At 39.0% G+C, this 20,831-nt stretch overlaps 2 protein-coding genes across 4 annotated transcripts in view; one reads left to right on the top strand and one right to left on the bottom strand.

Moving 5' to 3' along the window:
- The window catches only part of LOC134202768 (uncharacterized), a 126,305-nt gene that overhangs the window by 27,635 nt on the left and 77,839 nt on the right, over positions 1-20,831 (top strand). The window lies entirely within an intron of this gene.
- On the bottom strand, positions 18,504-20,111 carry LOC134202775 (histone H4-like). The gene is made up of 2 exons (XM_062677768.1): positions 20,107-20,111; positions 18,504-18,792 (listed from the first exon to the last, which is right to left on the bottom strand). Exons 1-2 carry the CDS (start codon positions 20,109-20,111, stop codon positions 18,504-18,506), a joined length of 294 nt encoding a protein of 97 aa, XP_062533752.1.

Raw genomic sequence — 20,831 nt, 5'->3', positions numbered from 1 at the left:
AAATGAAATGTAACCGCCAAGTCTCTGCACAGCGAGCCTGTTTTTCGGTCATGGTGAATAAGGTTCACAATTTATTCAGTGAGCATTTCAGTAACTGAGTCGGTGACCGTACGAAAGTAAGATTCTAAAAGCACATGCCGCGTTCCACTTTATTTCACAGGGACCTCAACTGTTCTGGGTAAATGAATATGTATCGAACTGGCTTTGCGCGTTGATGTAGCAATCAATTTTAGGGTAATTTATTTTGCTGTTTCGTGACTTGGGCAGTATAGGGTTAAGGGCCGGTGCAATACTAACGAATTTAGTTGCTGACTATACACCCCCACGGTGCACAGTGATGCAACTCCATACAAAACACGGAAAAAAGTCTTGTCTATCACTTGTTGTCAACCGATTTTATTGCAACAAAGCTTATTCGATGGTAATTGAGCCAGATCATGCGACGCATTCCAATATTGTGACCAATATGGTGATCCGAGGAACACATCACTTGACCTGTCCGTCCCTGACGTCTGTTTTAGTTTCCCAAATTGAGCCAAAATTGGTCGTGCGACATCTCAAACTTCATGATTTCACAAAGCAATGATGAGAATAATATTTTCAGGGTTCCTATGTCACTCGGGTTCAATCCGGCCGTATCGACCACAATCCGGGGGACCTCAGGAATGACCATTTCCTAAATTCAGTCAAAATAGGTCGTGTAGGCATGACCTTTCCGTCCCCAACGTCTGTTTTAAAGGGCTTTCAAAAACTGCTGTAAAAAACACATTTCTTGACCGATTGCTTCGCAACAAGTTACATTCCATCCGGATGGATCCCAATTTTTGATTTATACTATATCCTGGCTAGAGGCTATCCACAGTACGGTTCCAGAATTATTCCAGATTCCCTAGGGGTCAGTTGTCCCCGGAATAAGTGGCCATTTACAATTTTAAGTCAAAACAGTTCGTGCGACATCTCAAACTTCATGATTTCACAAAGCAATGATGCGAATGATATTTTTGGGGTTCCTGGCCCACTCGGACTCAATCTGGCCACATCGGTCACAAACCGGGGACCTACGGAATGGCCATTTTCGCAATTGATTCAAAATAGGTGGTGCGACACCTCAAACTTCATGATTTTACAAAGCAATGATGGGAAAGTAATTTTTAGGGTTCCTGACCCACTCGGATACAATCCGGCCACATCGGTCACAATCCGGGGACCAACGGAATGGTCATTTTCTAAATTGATTCAAAATATGTCGTGCGACACCTCAAACTTCATGATTTCACAAGGCAATGATGGGAATGATATTTTTAGGGTTCCTGGCCCACTCGGATCCATTCCGGCCACAATCCGGAGGACCTACGGAATGGCCATTTTCTAAATTGATTCAAAATAGGTCGTGCGACACCTCAAACTTCATGATTTTACAAAGCAATAATGGGAATGATATTTTATAGGGTTCCTGGCCCACTCGGATTCAATCCGGCCACATCGGTCACAATCCGGAAACCAACGGAATGGCCATTTTCAAAATTGATTCAAAATAGGTCGTGCGACACCTCAAACTTCATGATTTTCCAAGCAATGATGGGAATGATATTTTTAGGGTTCCTGACCCACTCGGATTCAATCCGGCCACATCGGTCACAATCCGGGGACCAACGGAATGGCCATTTCCTAAATTGATTCAAAATAGGTCGTGCGACACCTCAAACTTCATGATTTTACAAAGCAATGATGGGAATGATATTTTTAGGGTTCCTGGTCCACTCGGATCCATTCCGGCCACAATCCGGAGGACCTGCGGCATGGCCATTTTCTAAATTGCTTTGAATTACGTCGTGCGACACCTCAAACTTCATGATTTCACAAAGCAATGATATGAAAGATATTTCTAGGGTTCCTGGCCCACTCGGATTCAATCTAGAGATGGGCGCTCCGCTCAGGAGCTGTTCCAAAGATTCGCTTCCTTACATTGAGCTGATGAGTCATGGATCTTTTTTAAAGAAGCCCAGCTCAGCAGCTCACTTTAAATTGATGAAGTCATTGTCAAACACGCGCCTAGAGAAACTCCCTCGAGCGTACGCACTTGAGTACGCGCGCTGTTGTATTTTGTACAGCACATACGAAAATACCACGCTCGCGAGCTTGTGTGAGCATTCCAGTGCAGTACCGCGCACGTGCTGATCGTTTATTATTTGCACCTCCAGCACCATCAAGCCAAGCGATAACACCATCTAGCCAAGCAACAGAAATCCTGCTGCAGAGAGGAATAAGAAACACCCAAGCAAAAATAATCTAGCTTGCCGTCTATTTCTTAACCCATACCCACATACTCGGCGCTACGAACGGACACACAAAAGATACCTATAGTACTCTTGTAGTGCGGTAGCGAACGAACCGTACCAAGCAAAAGATCCGAAGATCCGAACAACTCTCAGTTCCGCTCATGTCGTCGTCCAGCTCGAAATTGCTGTGACATGGAAGCGAGAGCTGCGCCACCAGCTCAGATCCGTGCGACACGGATCTCGATCCGGATCAGTCGCGACCGATTCTAGCGAGCGAACCGTGTGGTTCAAACGAACCGAACTGGGAGCTGTGTCTTGCACGGAGCGGATCTTTTACTTGCGACGGCTTTTCCCGCCAGCATACTGCTACATGTGCACTCGGTTTGTTTGTACCACCGTGCTCTGTATTTTTTACTCTCTTGTTTTTATTTCTCTCGCATTTCGGGAACCAATATAGATGAATGGGCTCGCTTGTATGAAAATGTCAGCTACGCATGGTTAGAAGGGTTAGAAGCGCGCGCAAACAAGGCATTGATTTACTGCACCCAGTATGAAGAGAAAACTTATGACACGTGATATGGTTCATATACATATCAGAGATTAGGGACTGAATTATTCAAATTAACGATTTGAGAAACGTTATCAACAAAATGTAACTTAGAATTATGAATAGAAAATAATGTTGAGTTAGTTTTTGTATAGAAATAAATGTGATGGTTCTAAATGAACTCCTAGACTTCAAAACTAGACGGTCAGAAAAAGCGTAATAAATGTTATTAATTTAAAATCGTCGGTTTTTCAATAGAAATTATTTCCTAACTGTAGCTTAACATTTTAAAAATTTCAAAGTGAGGTAAATAGATGAATGAAGGATGAATGAATAAATCAATGAATGACATAAATTTTTCAAATTTTTGAGCAATAATTTAAATAATAATATTGACAATTATGTTTTAATATATGTAGCATTAAAGAACTGAAGAGCTGATCCAAGGAGCTGACTCTTTTCAATGAGCTGAACGGATCTGATCCGCTCACTGCAATGAGCTGTTTTGCCCATCTCTAATTCAATCTGGCCACATCGGTCACAATCCAGGGATCTACGGGATGGCCATTTTCTAAATTAATTCAAAATAGGTCATGTAACACCTCAAACTTCATGATTTTACAAAGCAATGATGGAAATGATACAAGGGCGTAGCCAGAGTGGGCAGGTTGCACATAGGAGTAAAATAGTAAATTCTTGGCCAAAACTGTTTTTTGCGGTTATTTGGGCATGGTATTCCTAGGACGAAGTAATAATTGCCAATTATGCAGAAAAATGCAATTTTTTGGACAAATCTATCCACCTAACAGTGTAAAACCAGATAAAAATGTCAAAATACATATGTTTTTAAATAAACCCTCGCGCTTGATGTAAAATATCTTGATTTCGCTACGCAAACGATTCTAAAATAGCTATATACCACAAAGTAACAAGAAACCCATAGTTAAAGCTCTATCTTTAAATGAATTTTCTAACATTTACATAGGAAAAAAACATCAAACTTATTTTAACCCATGCTCAAGATCCCAAAAGAAAAATGGTTGTATAAATTCGCACGCACAAAAATAAACACTGTTTTTGCTTGAACACTCTTTTCTCCTTAACTTAAACCTTAACCTTAAAAATTAGGGTCTGAAAAGGTGAAGCCTGTAGTAAAAAATATAAATCACCTGATTCTATGTATACCATGGCTTGAAACAACAACGATTACCATGTCCGAGTCGAAGCCCAAAAGATATCATAGCTAGCCATGACCCTTCTTCTTCTTCTTCTTATTGGCATTACATCCCCACACTGGGACAGAGCCGCCTCGCAGCTTAGTGTTCATTAAGCACTTCCACAGTTATTAACTGCGAGGTTTCTAAGCCAAGTTACCATTTTTGCATTCGTATATCATGAGGCTAACACGATGATACTTTTATGCCCAGGGAAGTCGAGACAATTTCCAATCCGAAAATTGCCTAGACCGGCACCGGAAATCGAACCCAGCCACCCTCAGCATGGTCTTGCTTTGTAGCCGCGCGTCTTACCGCACGGCTAAGGAGGGCCCCTAGCTAGCCATGACCCAAACTATCATAATAAGGCACCGTTCATAAATTATGATCACTCAATGAAAACGGGTTCATCCTAAATCTAGGTTGTAACAGGTTTCTCTACAATGCAGAATTTATAGATAAGCGATTTCAATATAAGGTTTTCAAAAAGATATCAACGCAACTCATGGGAGACCCATTATTCTATTTGTGTCTTGACAAAATGCATGCTAAATAGCATCCTTTTTACATTTTTTCCCTGGATTCGTTATATGTGGTAATTTATAAACAAATGTTAAAATTTTGTTTTAAAATGATGAAAAATCGCATTTTATTCAAATAGCTTAGAATCTAATTTGCGGACGTTTGCGGACGAGTTTTCACGTGGAATGCTTAGTCCATATCTTGAAGTTACACCCAAGTGATTTATCTTTGCCGGATCTTGCCGTATAGATTAACTTTTCCTCTGAAGAAAAACATAAAAAATAGAAAAAAATAGTGATTTTCAAGTGGTCATCACCTGAAACATGAAATTCATAATTTGACCATAAACATGAACAAAATGGAGACATATATTAACGAGTCGTGGCTCGATTTAATTCAAAAAAATATATTTATTTAAACACTTTTATACATCTTAACACTACGCGTACACGAACTGAACTGAATTTGATTAATAATTGTATAGACCTCGAAACCTCACAGCCTATTCTAAATCTGCTGACTCCAAAGGGTCCGAAGTTCGATGGTCGATGGTCATTCGATCCACTTGCTGACGCGGCATCCGTCCACTGGTTGCGTGGTGTAGGTTGTTGTCAAGCTTAAGTTCTGGGTCAGCACATTGGTAATTGGTGCCAACGTAACTCCTCCGGGGGGTGAAAAAGCGTGTCCTCACGCGTCCTGGTTCTGCGTGTTGTTTGTTGGTGATGGCATCTTGGCTTTCTTTTTCCTTGATAGTTTAGATAAGACTTTGAAAAGAGATTTCCTATAATTTAGAAAAGCAAAAATTGATATTGTAATGGTCAGTATCATTGATATGGAGATTCCTCCGAGAAGACTCCAATCCCATAATTTGTTACTGAATTGCATGAGATAGACGTGATCAATTTTCTTCCTGTTAGCTATCGTTAAATTGTTCATTGTTTCCAAGGCATCCTCTTCCGGATGTTGACTTAAGATCAGGTTATGCATAGCTCCTTGTATGATAGTTGTTTCCATCTCTCTGACATTCGACGAAAATGTTTGGTTTCTCCAGTGGATAGTGCAGTTGAAAATGTTATTACAATATTTCCAGTTAGGTTACGATCATCTGGACCACAATCGGAATGTAACAAATCATTTTTAGCGTTGTTGATGAGTAGCATATTATCCGTTACAAGTTGTATTTTTGGTAAAATAGATGGCTTTGTTGTACACTTGCTTGTTTTTCCTTCTATTAGAGGCTCTACGCAGTCATCTGAGAATGATGTAAGGTACGTGCTTCATTGGATATATTCATGTGGTTGTGTTGTTGAAAACAGTTTTTCTCTGATTTTATCAGAAAGATTTGATATTCCGTAATAATTAGTCCATTCTTTGATATTGGGATTAGCCGAAGAATTGAGGCTTCCGTTTGTTGCACCTGTGGTACTTTTATGATGTATAGAAGGCTTTTTCCATTCACTGCTATACTTCGTTTCACTAAGTTGATCATTTCGTCGGGGAGATCCGTGATTATTTCCTGGTCTTCGAGAATGGTTTTGATGACGGATATCTCGTTCGGTGCAAGTATTTTTTTACTCAATAATTTTTGACATTTTGATAGTGTGATAGCTTCTGCAATATGTTCTAGAAGTTTGTTGATAATGTCTATCTTCATGATGGTTACTATAGTATCCATTTCGTCGAGTAAAATTTTGTTTTTGCTTTTATTTTCTATAATCTCGTTGATGGTTTTCGTGATTGCCTGTAATCGGTTGCCAATTTGCTCATTCACTTTGTATTGTTGGTTATTGTTGATGATTAGCTCGTTCATCGTTTGGTTGATTATTCTGAGGTCGGTGGCGTCCGGGCTACCACCTATCCACTTCCATGCAGTGCCAATCGACTCGATACTTCTTCGTCCACGGTGATCCCTAGGCCTAATTTCTACTAGGTTGGAATAAAGTTCCTTAATTTTGTGTTTTGCAATCTGAGTTAGGTAATTATTAGTTTTTTGGTAAACTACATTAGTCAAAAGATTTACAGTAAGTTCAATATCGGTTATATTGATAGGATGAATTATGGTAATTGTACCTGTTTGTATCCTACATTTTCCTGCTAAAATGGTTAATAATGGTTGATCGTTTAAGTTTGATATTTCCAATTTTTGGCAATGTATATAATTCAATAGGAAGGTTGTTAAGATAATTTTCAAATACATTTTTCTTCTAAAGTTTTGACTTTCAGTTCGTGTTTTTACGAATTATGTTAATAGAATATGAGAATGTGATATGTAGTTCTCCTAATTGGTTTAGCTGCGGATGAAAAGAGCAGAGGGTTTTTGTATTAGAGGATTTTCAAAAAAAATAAGTGTTGTTTTTATTATTATTAGTTGATAGGTATCCAAGAGTTTTCCGTGAAAGGGTTTTCCTGAAAAAAGAAAGGTAATAGATTAGTTTGTGTTTCTTATACGTTTCATTTTATTTTTATTTCTTTTAACATTCCTTGGGTTTATAAAAGTTCGTTCCATATTTTTCATACATTTTGTTTCTGAGAATCTCGGATCTTCTTGTATTTCGTTTTATGTAAACTTTACTATTTTCGTTCACTTGTGGAGGTTCCTCTTTAGATTGGTTATATTTTTGCATTTTGTTAGCGGCTTTTTGAAGGTTTTTCGACACTTTTTCAAAGATTCGATTTGTAACTACTGCAATTTCATCTGGGTTAATAGAGTTTCTCTGATTGAAGATAACTTCGTTAGGAGTGAAGGTTGTTGCAGAATGTATCGTGTCATTGTAAAGAGAAGTCATTATTTGGACAATTTCTGGGGAGGAAATTTCGTTGAATCTGTGTTTATTTGTATTGTACAATTCAATTATTGTGCTATGCGCTTTCTCTATCTGACCATTTGACTCTGAAGAGGATGCAAATTCGATGTTTGTACCAAAGTTGGCCAAAAAATCTCGAAGTTGGATACTAGTAAACGAAGCTTCATGGTCGCAAATAATTTTCTTGGGTGATCTGAACGTTCTGAAATATTGTGAGAGTGCATTTTTAACGTCAGTTAGGTTCCTAGAATCAATTTGTATAAGCTGTAGGTGTTTCGAAAAGGCGCATATAAGGGACAAAAAGTAAAACTTGTTCATACTAAAGATATCCATGTGTACTCTATGGAATGGTCCATTCTCAATCGGACGAGGTGAAATCTTAATGTTATAGGGCTTGCGTTCATACTTATGTTGAGCGCAAATTGGACAAGAATTTATAAATTTTCGAATTTTCATTGCCATTCTGGGGAAAAAATACGAACGTTTAATTTGATTTTCTACTTCAGAAATTCCACGATGAGCCCGTTCGTGTTCCTTTTTAATGATCATATCTTGTCTTATTTCTAGGGCAACATCCTCTACCAAGTTTTGGGTAATTACGAAGTGACCTGCATCCGAAAAATGTTCTTTATAGACGTCCTGAATTAGTTGTAGCATATTCTCTGGAGCGAGAATTGCTGTCTGTTTTCCATTTGTATATGTTTTTAGGTTATTGGTTATGGATTCGAATGAATGTTGTGGGGAACAAATAGTTATTCTTCGGAAATTTTCGAAAGGGTGTTCGGTAAGAATACTATTAAAATTTGTTGTTCTAAATATAATTTGATTTCTATAATTATTTATCGATCTCTCTGTGAAGTGTATGAAAAAATCATCTGATGATACTGCTGAATGGACAGTATCGTCATCGGATTGATTGTTATCATGGGATGTATTGGCATGTACCTCCAGGTTGTTATCGTTATCTTCGGTTTTTCGACTTAAAGCATCAGCGACAACATTCGCTTTTCCAGGCTTATACGAAATATCGAAGTCGTATGTACCCAATTCGAGGCGCCAGCGAAGTACTTTTGAATTTTTGGTAGCTGTTTGTATAAATGTTAACGGTTTGTGGTCCGTTACCAATTGAAATTTGTTTCCATGTAGATAGGGTTTAAATTTATCCACTGCCCACATGATTGCAAGTGCTTCTTTTTCGGTTGTTGAATAATTTATTTCAGTTTTATTTAACGTCCGACTAGCAAAGGCTATTGGTTTCTCCACTTTGTCCTGTATTTGTGATAATACAGCACCGAGTGCATAGTTGCTTGCGTCCGTGGTGAGGATGAATGGTAATTCGAAATCGGGGTATGTTAAAATTTGATCTGACGCGATAATTTCTTTTAATTTTTTGAATGCGTTTTGATACTCTACATTTTCTATGTCAACCGTGCTTTCTAATTTAAGACACTTAGAAAGGGTTTTGTTATTTTGGAGTAGTCTTTGATAAATCTCCTATAGTACCCTGTCAGTCCAAGGAACTGTTTGATTTCCTTTTGGTTTCTGGGGATAGGCCATTCCTGGATTTTTTTCACTTTCTCTGGGTTGGGTTTAACTCCCTCAGGTGTGATAATATGCCCAAGGAATTCCGTTTCTCGCTTGAGGAATTCGCACTTATCTAACTGAATCTTCAGATTAAATTCAGAAAGACGAGCTAATATTTTGGATAAATTTTCAAGATGATTTTGAAGATTGTATCCTATGACAATGATATCGTCCAGGTATACGTAGCAAATGACTCCGATATAACCAGATAGTACATTGTTCATCACCCGCTGGAAGGTTGCGGGAGCATTCTTAAGGCCAAACGGCATACGGGTAAATTCGAAGTGACCCTGTGCTGTTGAGAATGCTGTTTTTTCCATATGGTCAGGATCCATCTCAATCTGGTGGAAACCTGATTTCAAATCAAGTGTTGTGAAATATGCAGATTTGCCAAGACTGTCCAATATTTCTTCGATTTGGGGAATCGGATACTTGTCGTCTATCGTTTTCTCATTGAGTTTACGATAGTCGATTACCACTCTTACTTTACGTTTTCCCGATGCGTCCATTTTCTTTGGGACAACCCAAACGGGGGAGGAGTATGGACTGATGGAATTTTGAATTATGCCATGATCTAGCATTTCTGCGATCTGTTCTTCTACATCTTTTTTTAGTGCATGAGGATATCTGTATGACTTTGAATAGACTGGCTGATTGTTATGAGTAAGGATTTTGTGTTTGATTGCTGTTGTAGAAGTAAGTTTTTCATCAGATTTCAACAAGGTCTGTTTGTGTTGTAAGATCAATTGAGTTAGTTGGTCTCTTTCAAACTTGGATAAATGATTGGTTCTAATGAGGTTATTAATGGTATCAACAGAGAGCGCTTCGTGTTTATTTGTAGGGATTGAGCTTAATGTTTCGAAATTGTTCACATGAAGTTTCAAATTCTCAGTTCCAAGGTTAGGAGTTTCGTTACTGTTCGTTGTTACTCGTACAGTAGTTTTATTATCCGAAGCTTTATAGAGACCTGGGCATATTGTGATACTGTCGGACAATTTTGAAAAATTTGGTACGAACCAATCTCCGTTATTTTGAGTGGGTAAGGTTATGACGTGGTAGAAATTTTGTATTTTGTTTGGGTAGTACTTTTTGAATAATGTTTCTATGCCTGAAATAGTTATAGTTCCTTTTTGATAATTTATTTCCGACTTTGTTTTGGCGAGAAATTCAGATCCCAATAATCCATCAAAAAAGTCATGGAAATTAAGTTCGTAATAAGTTTGAGCTGGGATACCTAATCCAAGAAGATTGTATTTTCCTTTCTTATTGACTATATGACATCCTGTAACGTTCTTGATTCTTGTTTCAGAAGTTTCTTTGCGGTTTCTAAGAAGTCCTGGTTTGATTAGATTTTTATTAGCTCCCGTGTCAATGAGTAGCCGGATTTTTTCCTTATTTTCTTTGTTAAAACATTCTAAGTAGGGCAGAAAGTTCAGGTTGCTTGTGGTTTTGATGTTACAAGTTGAAAATTTGGGTCTATTTCAGATTCTGACTCGGACTCTGATTCCTGTTGATCGTCTTCTGTATCTGGGTTCTTGTAAGTTTCATTGTTGTGGATTATACGTCTATTCAGAGTTAGTCTTGAGTTTGTTGATTTCGTGTCCATCGGTTCAACAGTATTTTCCGTTTTCGGTTGATAGTTCTGATTGCTTTGTTTGTTCGAATAATGGGGTTTTTGTTGGAAGTGTTCATTTTCATGTCCTGTTTTTCGAGAAAAATTTGGTTCTGTTTTGAATTTTGGTTGTGTAGAAGGGTTTTGAGTCAAGCTCCTGTTGGACTCATTTGAGGAGAATTTGCATAAGAAAGCGTAAGCGCTTTCTATGTTCTTAGGCTCCGCAGCTTGAACATATCCAAAATACGGTTTCTGTAGGCCGCTGACATAGGCCGCCAAGCAATACTCATCAATAAATTCATTGATGGCATCCCAATGATCATTATATTTAACTTTTTGTTTGGCCAAGGCTTTTATACTTTGGACTAATTGCTTTGTGCGTTGGTAGTGTTTAGATATACTACCATCCATTTTGTTGTGCCAAAGCTGGCAATTATAAGTGGACAAGTCCTGTTTGTCCCCTAAGGCTGCTATCAATATCTCCTTGATATCTTTAAATGTGCTGGGATTGCCGTTGGTGCATAAAACATCCTTGGCATGTCCTTCAATTTTATTACTAACCGCAGTTAGATAGATTTGAAAATTTCTGGTGAGACCAGAGGTTGGAAATTGTCAAGTGTTTTTCGGCGGTTTCCAACCACCAATTTAATTGCTTTTTATTACCGTTGAAAGAAGGTAGCATTTTTATGGGGTCAGGGATTCTAAACGGATCGCCTGACGCTGTTCTCGTATTACTAACGTTGGTGCTACGGCTGGTCGATGCACCGTCATTTAAATGTGATTCGTACATGGTTTGTTTTGCGGTGAGGTCCGTTATCGCCTGCATCATCGTTTGCATTTGCTGGGCGAGAATTTCTAAGTGGTTCACCTGTGTTTGATGGTGCTCATTCATGTTGAGGCTTTCGACGTTTAGTGAAAGATTATTAACTGGTACGTGAGAGTACTCGTTGGATAATTCACTATCGTCTGAATCGGAGCTGGATTCGTTCTCCAAACGTCCGAGTAACTTTTGTGTCTTTCTTAAAGCTTTGAATTTTGGCATGAATTTAACCAAATTCGCTTTGACACGACAGAGTATGTGGGATATGAAGATAAACGAACTCTATCTTGTAGTGGTCCGAATAAATTTCTCCGAGAACCGTCTATCTTGTAGTGCGGTGGTCGGTTGCAATGTGACACCTCTTGAGTAATCGCAAAGCGTTTGCTCGTGAATGAAACGGGAGGATGTTTTTATCACAAACACTACTCGGAAGGTCTATCTAATAGTGCCTCTCGAGGACGTGGGTAAGAAAAAGATATAAAACATAAATTAATTACTCACGGTTTTGTTAGGTTCCTTTCGTCTAGAGTTTTCCAGTGAAGCGGCGGCGGTACCCACAAGTCGATCGGGCGTTGACTGCTTGTCCGATGATGATGTCTTCTAGGAAGCTTTTTCCTTATGAATAATCGGAGTACACTTTTATGGGAATTTTCACTTCTTCCCTAAGCACTGTTTGTTCACTTTAAACTTTTACACTAAACTCCGGACGGCTGCGCCATTAACGAGTCGTGGCTCGATTTAATTCAAAAAAATATATTTATTTAAACACTTTTATACATCTTAACACTACGCGTACACGAACTGAACTGAATTTGATTAATAATTGTATAGACCTCGAAACCTCACAGCCTATTCTAAATCTGCTGACTCCAAAGGGTCCGAAGTTCGATGGTCGATGGTCATTCGATCCACTTGCTGACGCGGCATCCGTCCACTGGTTGCGTGGTGTAGGTTGTTGTCAAGCTTAAGTTCTGGGTCAGCACATTGGTAATTGGTGCCAACGTAACTATATAACTATAATCTACTCATTGTGTACTAATAATAGCTTGTTGATAACATTTATGTTGTGTAAAAATCAGATTTTCCAAATGCTTCACAAATAAAATAGATAAAATCCAATCCAATACCTCATTTTTGAGCCCTAATTATATTTTTTTTACAAAATTTTGGGTCATTTCTGAAATAGCCACAGTATGCAGAATGTTTTTGAGTATCTGAAAAAATATAACAATGTATAAATGTTGAAATTTTTTTTTTTTTGGGTTTTGTCCACGAATTTGTTCTAGTTACTCTTCTGTGGGTTGGGGCAAAACAACTCGAAAAGTTTCGGGCTCAAGAATTCTCCTTGAAATCCTTCTAGAAGCTCCCCTGGGAACTTCTAAATTCTTCCGGAAAGTAATCCACAAATTCCTCTGAAAATCGTTCGCAAATCTTTCTCATGTAATTGTAATTTCTCCTTATCTAGAAACCCCTCACTAAATTTGCTTTTTAGGAAATTCATGAGGAAATTCCTTGAAGATTTCTTTTCTTCTCCAATTTCTCCTTCTAGACATTTCTTTGGCTATTCTTCCAGAAAAAACTCCGGCATTTCCTTCAGGAATACCTTCGAGAGTTCCTTCAAGAATACAAACGGAATTTCCATCCAAAATTCCGCTAGAAGTTTCTTCAGAAATTTATGACGGAAATTCTCCGATTTCGCTTCGCAATTTCACTTGTAAATCTATTAGAAATTCCTTCGGAAATTCTGTTAGGAACTTCTCCGGGCATTCCTTCACGAACTCTATCTTAATTCCTCCTTCCTCCTTTCAGGAGTTTTTCCGGGAATACCTTCATAAATTTAGTAGCGAAATCCTCTAGGATTTCATTCTGGAATTCTGTCCGCTATTACTTCAGAATATCCTTCAAGAATTCATCTAAAAATTTCTTTAGAAATTTCTTCAGGAATTCGTCCATGTTTTTCCTCGGAAATTCTTTCAGGTATTTTCACGGGAATTGCTTCAGGTACTTCTCCAGGAATTTCTCACTAGAAATTCACTCCAGAATTTCATTCGGATATTAATCTGAAAGTTCCTTCAAGATATCTTTCAAGAGTTCTTTCAAGTATTTCTTCAGAACTATCTCCGGGAATTCATCCGGTAATTTCTGGGAATTTCTGCAATAATTTCTCCTGGTATTTTTCCGGGAATTCCTTCAGATATTTATCCAGAAATTCCTTCATGAACTTCTCCAAGAATTAGCTCAGGACTTCCTTGTGAGAATTCTTCCGGAAGTGCTTGTGGGACCTTTTCCAGGAGTTTTTCCAAGACTTCCTCTGGGAATCCCTCCAAGAACTTCACAGGGAAATCCAGGAGGATATATGGAGGATATAGTTCCTCTAGAAATTCAACTCCGGGTATTCCAACGACTGTTCTTCTGAAAATTTCTCCGGGAGTTCCAGCAGTAGCTCCTCCGGGAATTCATTCAGGCTTTTTTTAGAATTTATCTACAAAATCCTCCAGGAAGTTCCTCGGAGAATTTCTCTGGGAGTTGCTCTGGGAGATCTTTTGAGAACTCTTCCAGGAGTTCCTCCTGGAATTCTTACGGAAGTTCATTTGGGAGTTCATCCAAGAGCTCTTACGGGAGATACTCTAGAAATTCTTCCTGTAGTTCTTTAAGAAATTCCTACAGAAGTTCCACCGGAAGTTCTTCCGAAAAATGCTCTGATAATTTCTCCGGAAATTCCTCCAGAAATTCCTCCAGGAGCTCCTACGGAAATTACTCCAGGAGTTCCGTCTTAGAGGAACACTCGGGGTAACTGGCGTAGAAACTTCTGGAGGAATGCTCATAGAAACTGCCGATGGATCTCCCGGAGGAATTCTCGTAGTAACTGCCGAAAGAGCTCCCGTAGGAGCTCCCGGAGGAATTTCAGGAGGAACTCCTAGCAGAATTCCTAGAGGGACCCCCAGAGAAACTATTGTAAGAATTTTGGGAGGAATTTCCAGCTGAATTTCTGAGGAAGGACTAAATGATTTCCTGGAAGAGCTACTGGTGGAACTCCCGGAGGCATTCTTGAAATAACTTCCGGAGGAATTTCTGAAAAAACTCCGGGGAGAATTTTTAAATGAACCCCCGAAGGAACTGGCAGTGAAACTACCAGAAGAATGCTCGAAAAAATTCTTGGATAATTCATCTTATACACAAATCTCATCTAGCTGAAACCTTTCTAGGGGTATGTAGCTGAGCTGGATCATCATCATCATCAGAGGACCTCCCGGAGATTACCTTCAGGAGCTCCCAGAGAAATTCTCGGTGGAGCTTCTGGAGGATTTTCTATATAAATTCCTGAAGAAGCATAAATGAATTCCATAAAAAAAGCTTGAATGAATTCCCGGAGGAAATTCTGGAGAAATTCCCGGAAGAGAAACCCCCGTAGGAAGTGTCCTGAAGTTTTCATCAAATGTTCTACCGTATCAACCACGACTGCCATGATGTCCCTAGTCGCGGTGTCAACCCAATCATGTCCTCCGAGTATTTGTCTTTTATTTGCGACTCAATGTGTCTTTCAGTTGCGTATTTATTGCTTACTGGCAGTCGTGCATGAGATCTTTTGAGATCCCCGAATTGCCCTGGAGCTTGAATAAAATGGTCTACCGAATCAACCACGACTTCCGTAATGCCCTTAGCAACGATATCAATGAAATTGCACTAGGTATGTACAAGTATTTGTAGCTTGTTATTTATGCGCATCGATGACCCATCGCCTTAATTTCAGCTCCTGCAGCAGAGGTATCAACTCAATTATTTACGTAGTTAAACTTTCAGAATTGATGAATTGATGAATTTGAATGGATAATTTTGGAAGAACTTCATCTGAGATCACCGAAAAGATTTTCAGCGATCTAGTTTGATTTTTTGATGCAAACTGTTTTTGTTTATCAAATGTTGAATGGTTCATGAAAGGATTGCGCAACCGGGAATAAAGCTAATCAGTTCAGTGTGTGTTTTCTCTTTTTTCGGACAGCAGAACGATCGCGCGATCCGCCGAAAAAATGTGTTCTGCATTGCGCGGCCTGGAATTAGGGTCTTGCCGACATTTCTCACCAACACGAACGCACGGTTCGTGGTTGCAAACAATCTCATTTGATTTTGCCGTGACAGCTGCTCGTGGTTGCAAACAAACTGAGTAAAAGTGTGAGTTAAATGTGCGTGTGCGTACACGCTCGCAGAAAGCCTAATAAAGCTAATAAGGTCAGTGTGTGTTTTCTCTTGCTTCGGACAGCAGAACGATCGCGCGATCCGCCGAAAAAATGTGTTCTGCATTGCGCGGCCGGGAATAAAGCTAATCAGTTCAGTGTGTGTTTTCTCTTGTGGTTTGAGCAAGTATGTACAGTGCGTGGTGGTATGTGTTTTGGTCGTCGCGAAATAGTTCTGTGTTGATTTCACGATTGATCGTATTTCGAATAGCAAGGAAAACTGTCGCGTGATCCGAGATATTTTGTTTTTATCTGTACGGTTCGCGTTTTTATTTGTATTTTATATAATCCCCTCCCTTAGATCGCATCACTTACCAAAGTGAATCCAGATAAAATATCCTATGCAACTAACACAATACCACATCCCGTGACAATCGTGGAGATGCAGAGGTGTTCTCGGTCTCTAGTAGCAACGAGAGTCGAACTAACAATCCTACCTTTCCTATATGACCGTAAGGACGTGGCCGGCGCCGTTATTGACTTTAAATACGTGAGCTTCTGAAACGTGTACATTGAGAATGGATAGCATATCCCATGCTCCATTCACATGGTTCTCTGTGCAATTTCACAAGTTCCAGTCAATCACGGAGTAGCAACTACGAATTGTACGGTCATAATGCTCATGCTCATGCTCATGCTCATGCTCAAATGTTGAATGGTTCATGAAAGCTGCATTATTGAACGCTGAAGATTATTTTTCAGAATAGAGTGATGTATGGACGAAACTTCCGCAACACTCGAAGGAAAAGAACGGAAAAATTGAATTTGGCACATATTGAAAATTTATACTACTCCCAGAACCACCTAAAATTATTTTTCAGGTTTTAGGTATTTTTTCAGCCAAATCTACTAAAAAGTCATAGAATAAGCCCTATTTACATCCTAGTATCAATGACAAAGTGGTAGATAATAATCTAAAGAAGCTATTAATGACTATTATGTGGAGTAAAATTAATGCATTCAGACAACATTTCTATTAAAAATCTCGTTTGATGCAGGTTTTAGTCTTCTTAACGGATTTAGCTGAAAATTGATTAGGAGACTCCATTCAAGATACTCAATGAAATAAAGGAATGACACTTTCAATCTGGAATACTTTTGAAAATGGTGAACAGGTCTATTGATTATAGACAAACTTTCTTTATAGAACAAAGTATAATTGTTTGTCATCGGTAGCGAAGTCATATCGTCAGTGCCGGTCCGAGCATCGGCTGTCGGCGGGTGGCAATATCCGAGCAGCAGAATAAAGATAATAATTGTTACAGCAGCTTATTTGTGACTTCAATCTGGTCACATATGAGTTGCAGTAACCTATGTGAAACATGTGTGCTGCTAGGGTAGCGGTCAGCTATAGCTATTTATTTTCTATTGAGTTTAAATTGAGTTTCTCAGTGCAATGCGGCGTTTGCAAAGATTTGGATGTCGTCGGCATAAAATGAAATTTTCCCGCGAGACTCCTTTTGATTTTTGACGTAGATTACGTCTAAGGGGAAGGCTCTGATACAGGATGTAAAATGAAAATTTCAGGATAGGGAACAGACATTAAATCATGTTAGATTTTAGCGTTAATAACGCCTTTATCTTTTGATGGATGTTTGAGATTTAGGGTAAACCTTGTATTTTAGACACCTGAATATATTTTGGAATTTTGGCAATATTTAGCGTATTTTTCTATTTACCTTTCTTTAAATAAATAGGAATCATGTTTCTTTTTCGCCTAATTCATAATCACATGTCGAGCTATATTTATGTAACAAAATAAACAAAATATAGCCAAAAGTCCAAAATATATTCAAATGTCCTAAATATCATCGTCGCCTCGACTCGAAAACTCACCACCAATTTGAAAATTATTTTATTCATTGTCAACATCATATTATTGAAAATTTCAATTCCTTCCAAACCCAGTTAAAACATCAGAGCTAATCCTCAACACGGACATCAGTTCGATGTAAATTACGTTCCTTTTGGCCTATCGCTCCATTTCGGCGCGTGCGTCAGTTTCATACGAGCATTCCCGGAGAGCGGACACGACGGTTCATCGGTAGCCGTGAGCCAGCATCGGAGGTGATTGTCGGGCGAAGAGCAGACCGGGGTGTCGTTTCCTAGCGATAACAGCTGTCAGCAGCGATAGCGTTGGCGGCAGTCAACGATGGTGCAACGACGGTTGGGGCGGCAGCATCATTTGAGTGAAATTTTGGAAATAGATCGGTTCTTCTGAGGACGAATGAAGTAGTAAGGCTGAGAGGATATTTCCAAAGTGCAACTACTAGGGTAAATGGTGTATTTTGGACAGCTGAATACGTTTTGGACTTTTGGATATATTTAGCGTGTTTTCTAATTAGCTTTTTTTTAATTAAGAAAGCATAGAATTGACAGTTCCATTAGAATACGGCAGGCATGAAGAATGTTTTTATAGAAGTCGATTGAAAGCGAGCGGAGGGCAATATTTGTGATAGTATAAATATCACGACCTTCCTTCTGCCAAACTCCAGTATGAACGGGGAGAGAAGAATATCAGTGTGGAAGCAGATATATCTCCACTGGGGGGGCATCCACCTAAACAAAATATATCCAAAAGTCCAAAATATATTCAGATTTCCAAAATACCACCCTAGTGATTTGCAAATTATTGGCGTCCTATGAAATTTTAAAAAGATTCTGAATTTGGTTATGTGCTGCTAGTGATTTAAAAAGCGTATTAAAAAGATTAATAGAAAATTGACCTGAGATTAGCTTCCTTCAAAGTACGAAACATAATTGCTTGGCATCAGTAGCGGAATCATTGCGTCAGTATCGGTCCGAGAAACGGTTTTTCTTCTTGGATACGTTTTTGTTGGCCTTAAAAAGGGCCGTTGGATTATTATTGGGTGGTGTGGACGAGCGCGCTCAACCTCCGAAGCCGTACAGCGTGCGACCCTGGCGCTTCAGTGCGTAGACGACATCCATGGCGGTGACCGTTTTGCGCTTGGAGTGCTCCGTGTAGGTGACAGCGTTCCGGATAACATTTTCCAGGAACACTTTCAGCACACCGCGGGTTTCCTCGTAGACGAGCACGGAGATACGCTTGACCCCTCCACGGCGAGTCAGCCGACGGATTGCGGGCTTGGAGATGCCCTGAATGTTGCCGCGCAACATGTTCTGATGGCGCTTGGCCCCTCCTTTGCCGAGACCCTTGCTTCGTTTCCACGTCCGGTCATTATGATGTTGATGAACTGGTGGGTATGCGTGTCTGGTCTACCTCTAAGACTGCCTGTAATAGCGCGCGCGTGCCCGATAGCAGCTTCCCTGTATCCGAGAAAGTAAAACCATTAGCCCCGCCCCATTGGTAAGCGTTACCGGTGCACATTTTGATTCATTGTTAGGGCGGAGCCCACCGCATTGTTTTCTCTATGCATGAAAAGACCTGTGTTTTGGGGGTGCGCGCTATTTTTAAATCATTATTGAAAATATTAACAATAGAAAGTTGACCCGAGACGAACTTCGGTTAGTTAGGGAGAACTTGGTTAGTCAGAAAATTTATTATTATTGTGTGGCAAGTACAATGGATACACTGGAGACCATATTGAAGGTTAATCGGTTAATTATAAGAACCAAATTTTATACAAGAAAATATTTATCGGAAACTAATTTTCTTCGAAGTGCTGAGAAAAGTTTTTTTTTTCAATATGACTTTTAATAGATAATGATCCAACGAATGATGACTAAAAGTCACCCCAAATTTAAAAATCCAAAAACGTGACTAAAAAGATTTCTAAAACAAGTTTTAAATTATAAAATAATTAAGAACAACAGTTGCACAGATTTTGGTGGTGAACTGAAGTCACACGATCAAAAATACGACTGGAAAAATCGTGTAAAAACAGAATTCTTCGTAACTTGGTTCGAAGTAAAATTTTGAAACATTCCTTCCGGTCAGAAGGATGATCATTTAAACAAATTGGTACACTGACCGTTGATCAAACTTGACCGGAATTATCGTCACCTATAAATAAGACAGCTCTTGTAAACATGCAGCAAGTATCAATAATGGTTTGAAAACATCGTTGAACCTGAACTTGATCTAATATGACTTTTTCCCGTAATTCGAATCGGTAATTTTCTATTTTTCACGTTAGATAAGTGCATTCCGAACAGATGAAAATGTTCGAGTCAGCAAAGTTTTTGAAACATAATCAATATACTATTTTTTATCAAAACCAATGTCTGACTCTTACCTACAATTTTAATAATTATACCATCTGGGTGGGTATACTATTGATTCCGTTCTAATGTGGTTATTGGACACAACGTTTCAATTTATCCATCATCCACAGAATTTCTCTGCTACCTCATGTACCGCTGAGTGTTACATCTGTCAAACAACCGTAATTTTAACGATTGTTTTTTTTTTTAATATATCTCATTAGCTTCATGAGCCCATTCTCACTTGCCCCACTACGATTGGAATCACACCTAGAGATGCAAATCATGCCAGTTAATAATAACTCACCTCATTGAGTTCAAACATGTATAGAAGAAAATAGCACCATAAATTGATTCAAACCTCGCAGGCTCATACATCAAACACACCACAAATAGAGTCATCCCACAAATAGTGGGTCACTCTTGTAGCACTTGTTTCACCCCGCCGAAGCGGCGGCTGTTGGTGTTCAGCAAACGCTCGTAGCCCCTTTTACAAGTTAATGGTCGATTTAACCCTGTTTCTTGTACCACCCGTAGCAACTATTTGGAGTCTGGTCGGACCATTTCCCACAACGTGATTACTCTGTTTTATTTGCATCGATCGACTTGCTGTCGTGTGAGAAAACAACGACTTGAAGAAAAACAAAACAAGCTACGGAAGAGTTGTAATCATGAACCTTAGGTGGTAGGTTCTCAAACTGCGAGCAGTAGTTCATGAGCCAGAAGGTTGAATAAATATTCCCGTACCGTACATTGGACATATTTGGTCAAGATTTCATATGTGCGAAATCGAGTTTTAAAATCAAAACAAGAAGTCTTATTTTTGGAACTTTTTTTAAATTGACAAGAAAGCGTATACCCACTCTAAATTAAATTTCGAAGCAAAGGAGGTTTTGTATTTACTTCATATAAGTCAACTTGTTATGTTTCAGGAGCTCTGAATCAAATGTGATTGCTATTCAAGTCACAAACGAATAGTTCAGTACATAAGAATGGCTATCCTCATTGGGTTGGAAACCTCTTCATTATATT

This window comes from Armigeres subalbatus, unplaced genomic scaffold, assembly GCF_024139115.2.
Source record: "Armigeres subalbatus isolate Guangzhou_Male unplaced genomic scaffold, GZ_Asu_2 Contig141, whole genome shotgun sequence".
Lineage (NCBI taxonomy): Eukaryota > Metazoa > Arthropoda > Insecta > Diptera > Culicidae > Armigeres > Armigeres subalbatus.
The sequence above is the reverse complement of the archived record's forward strand: the minus strand, read 5'-3'. Positions and strand labels throughout refer to the sequence as shown.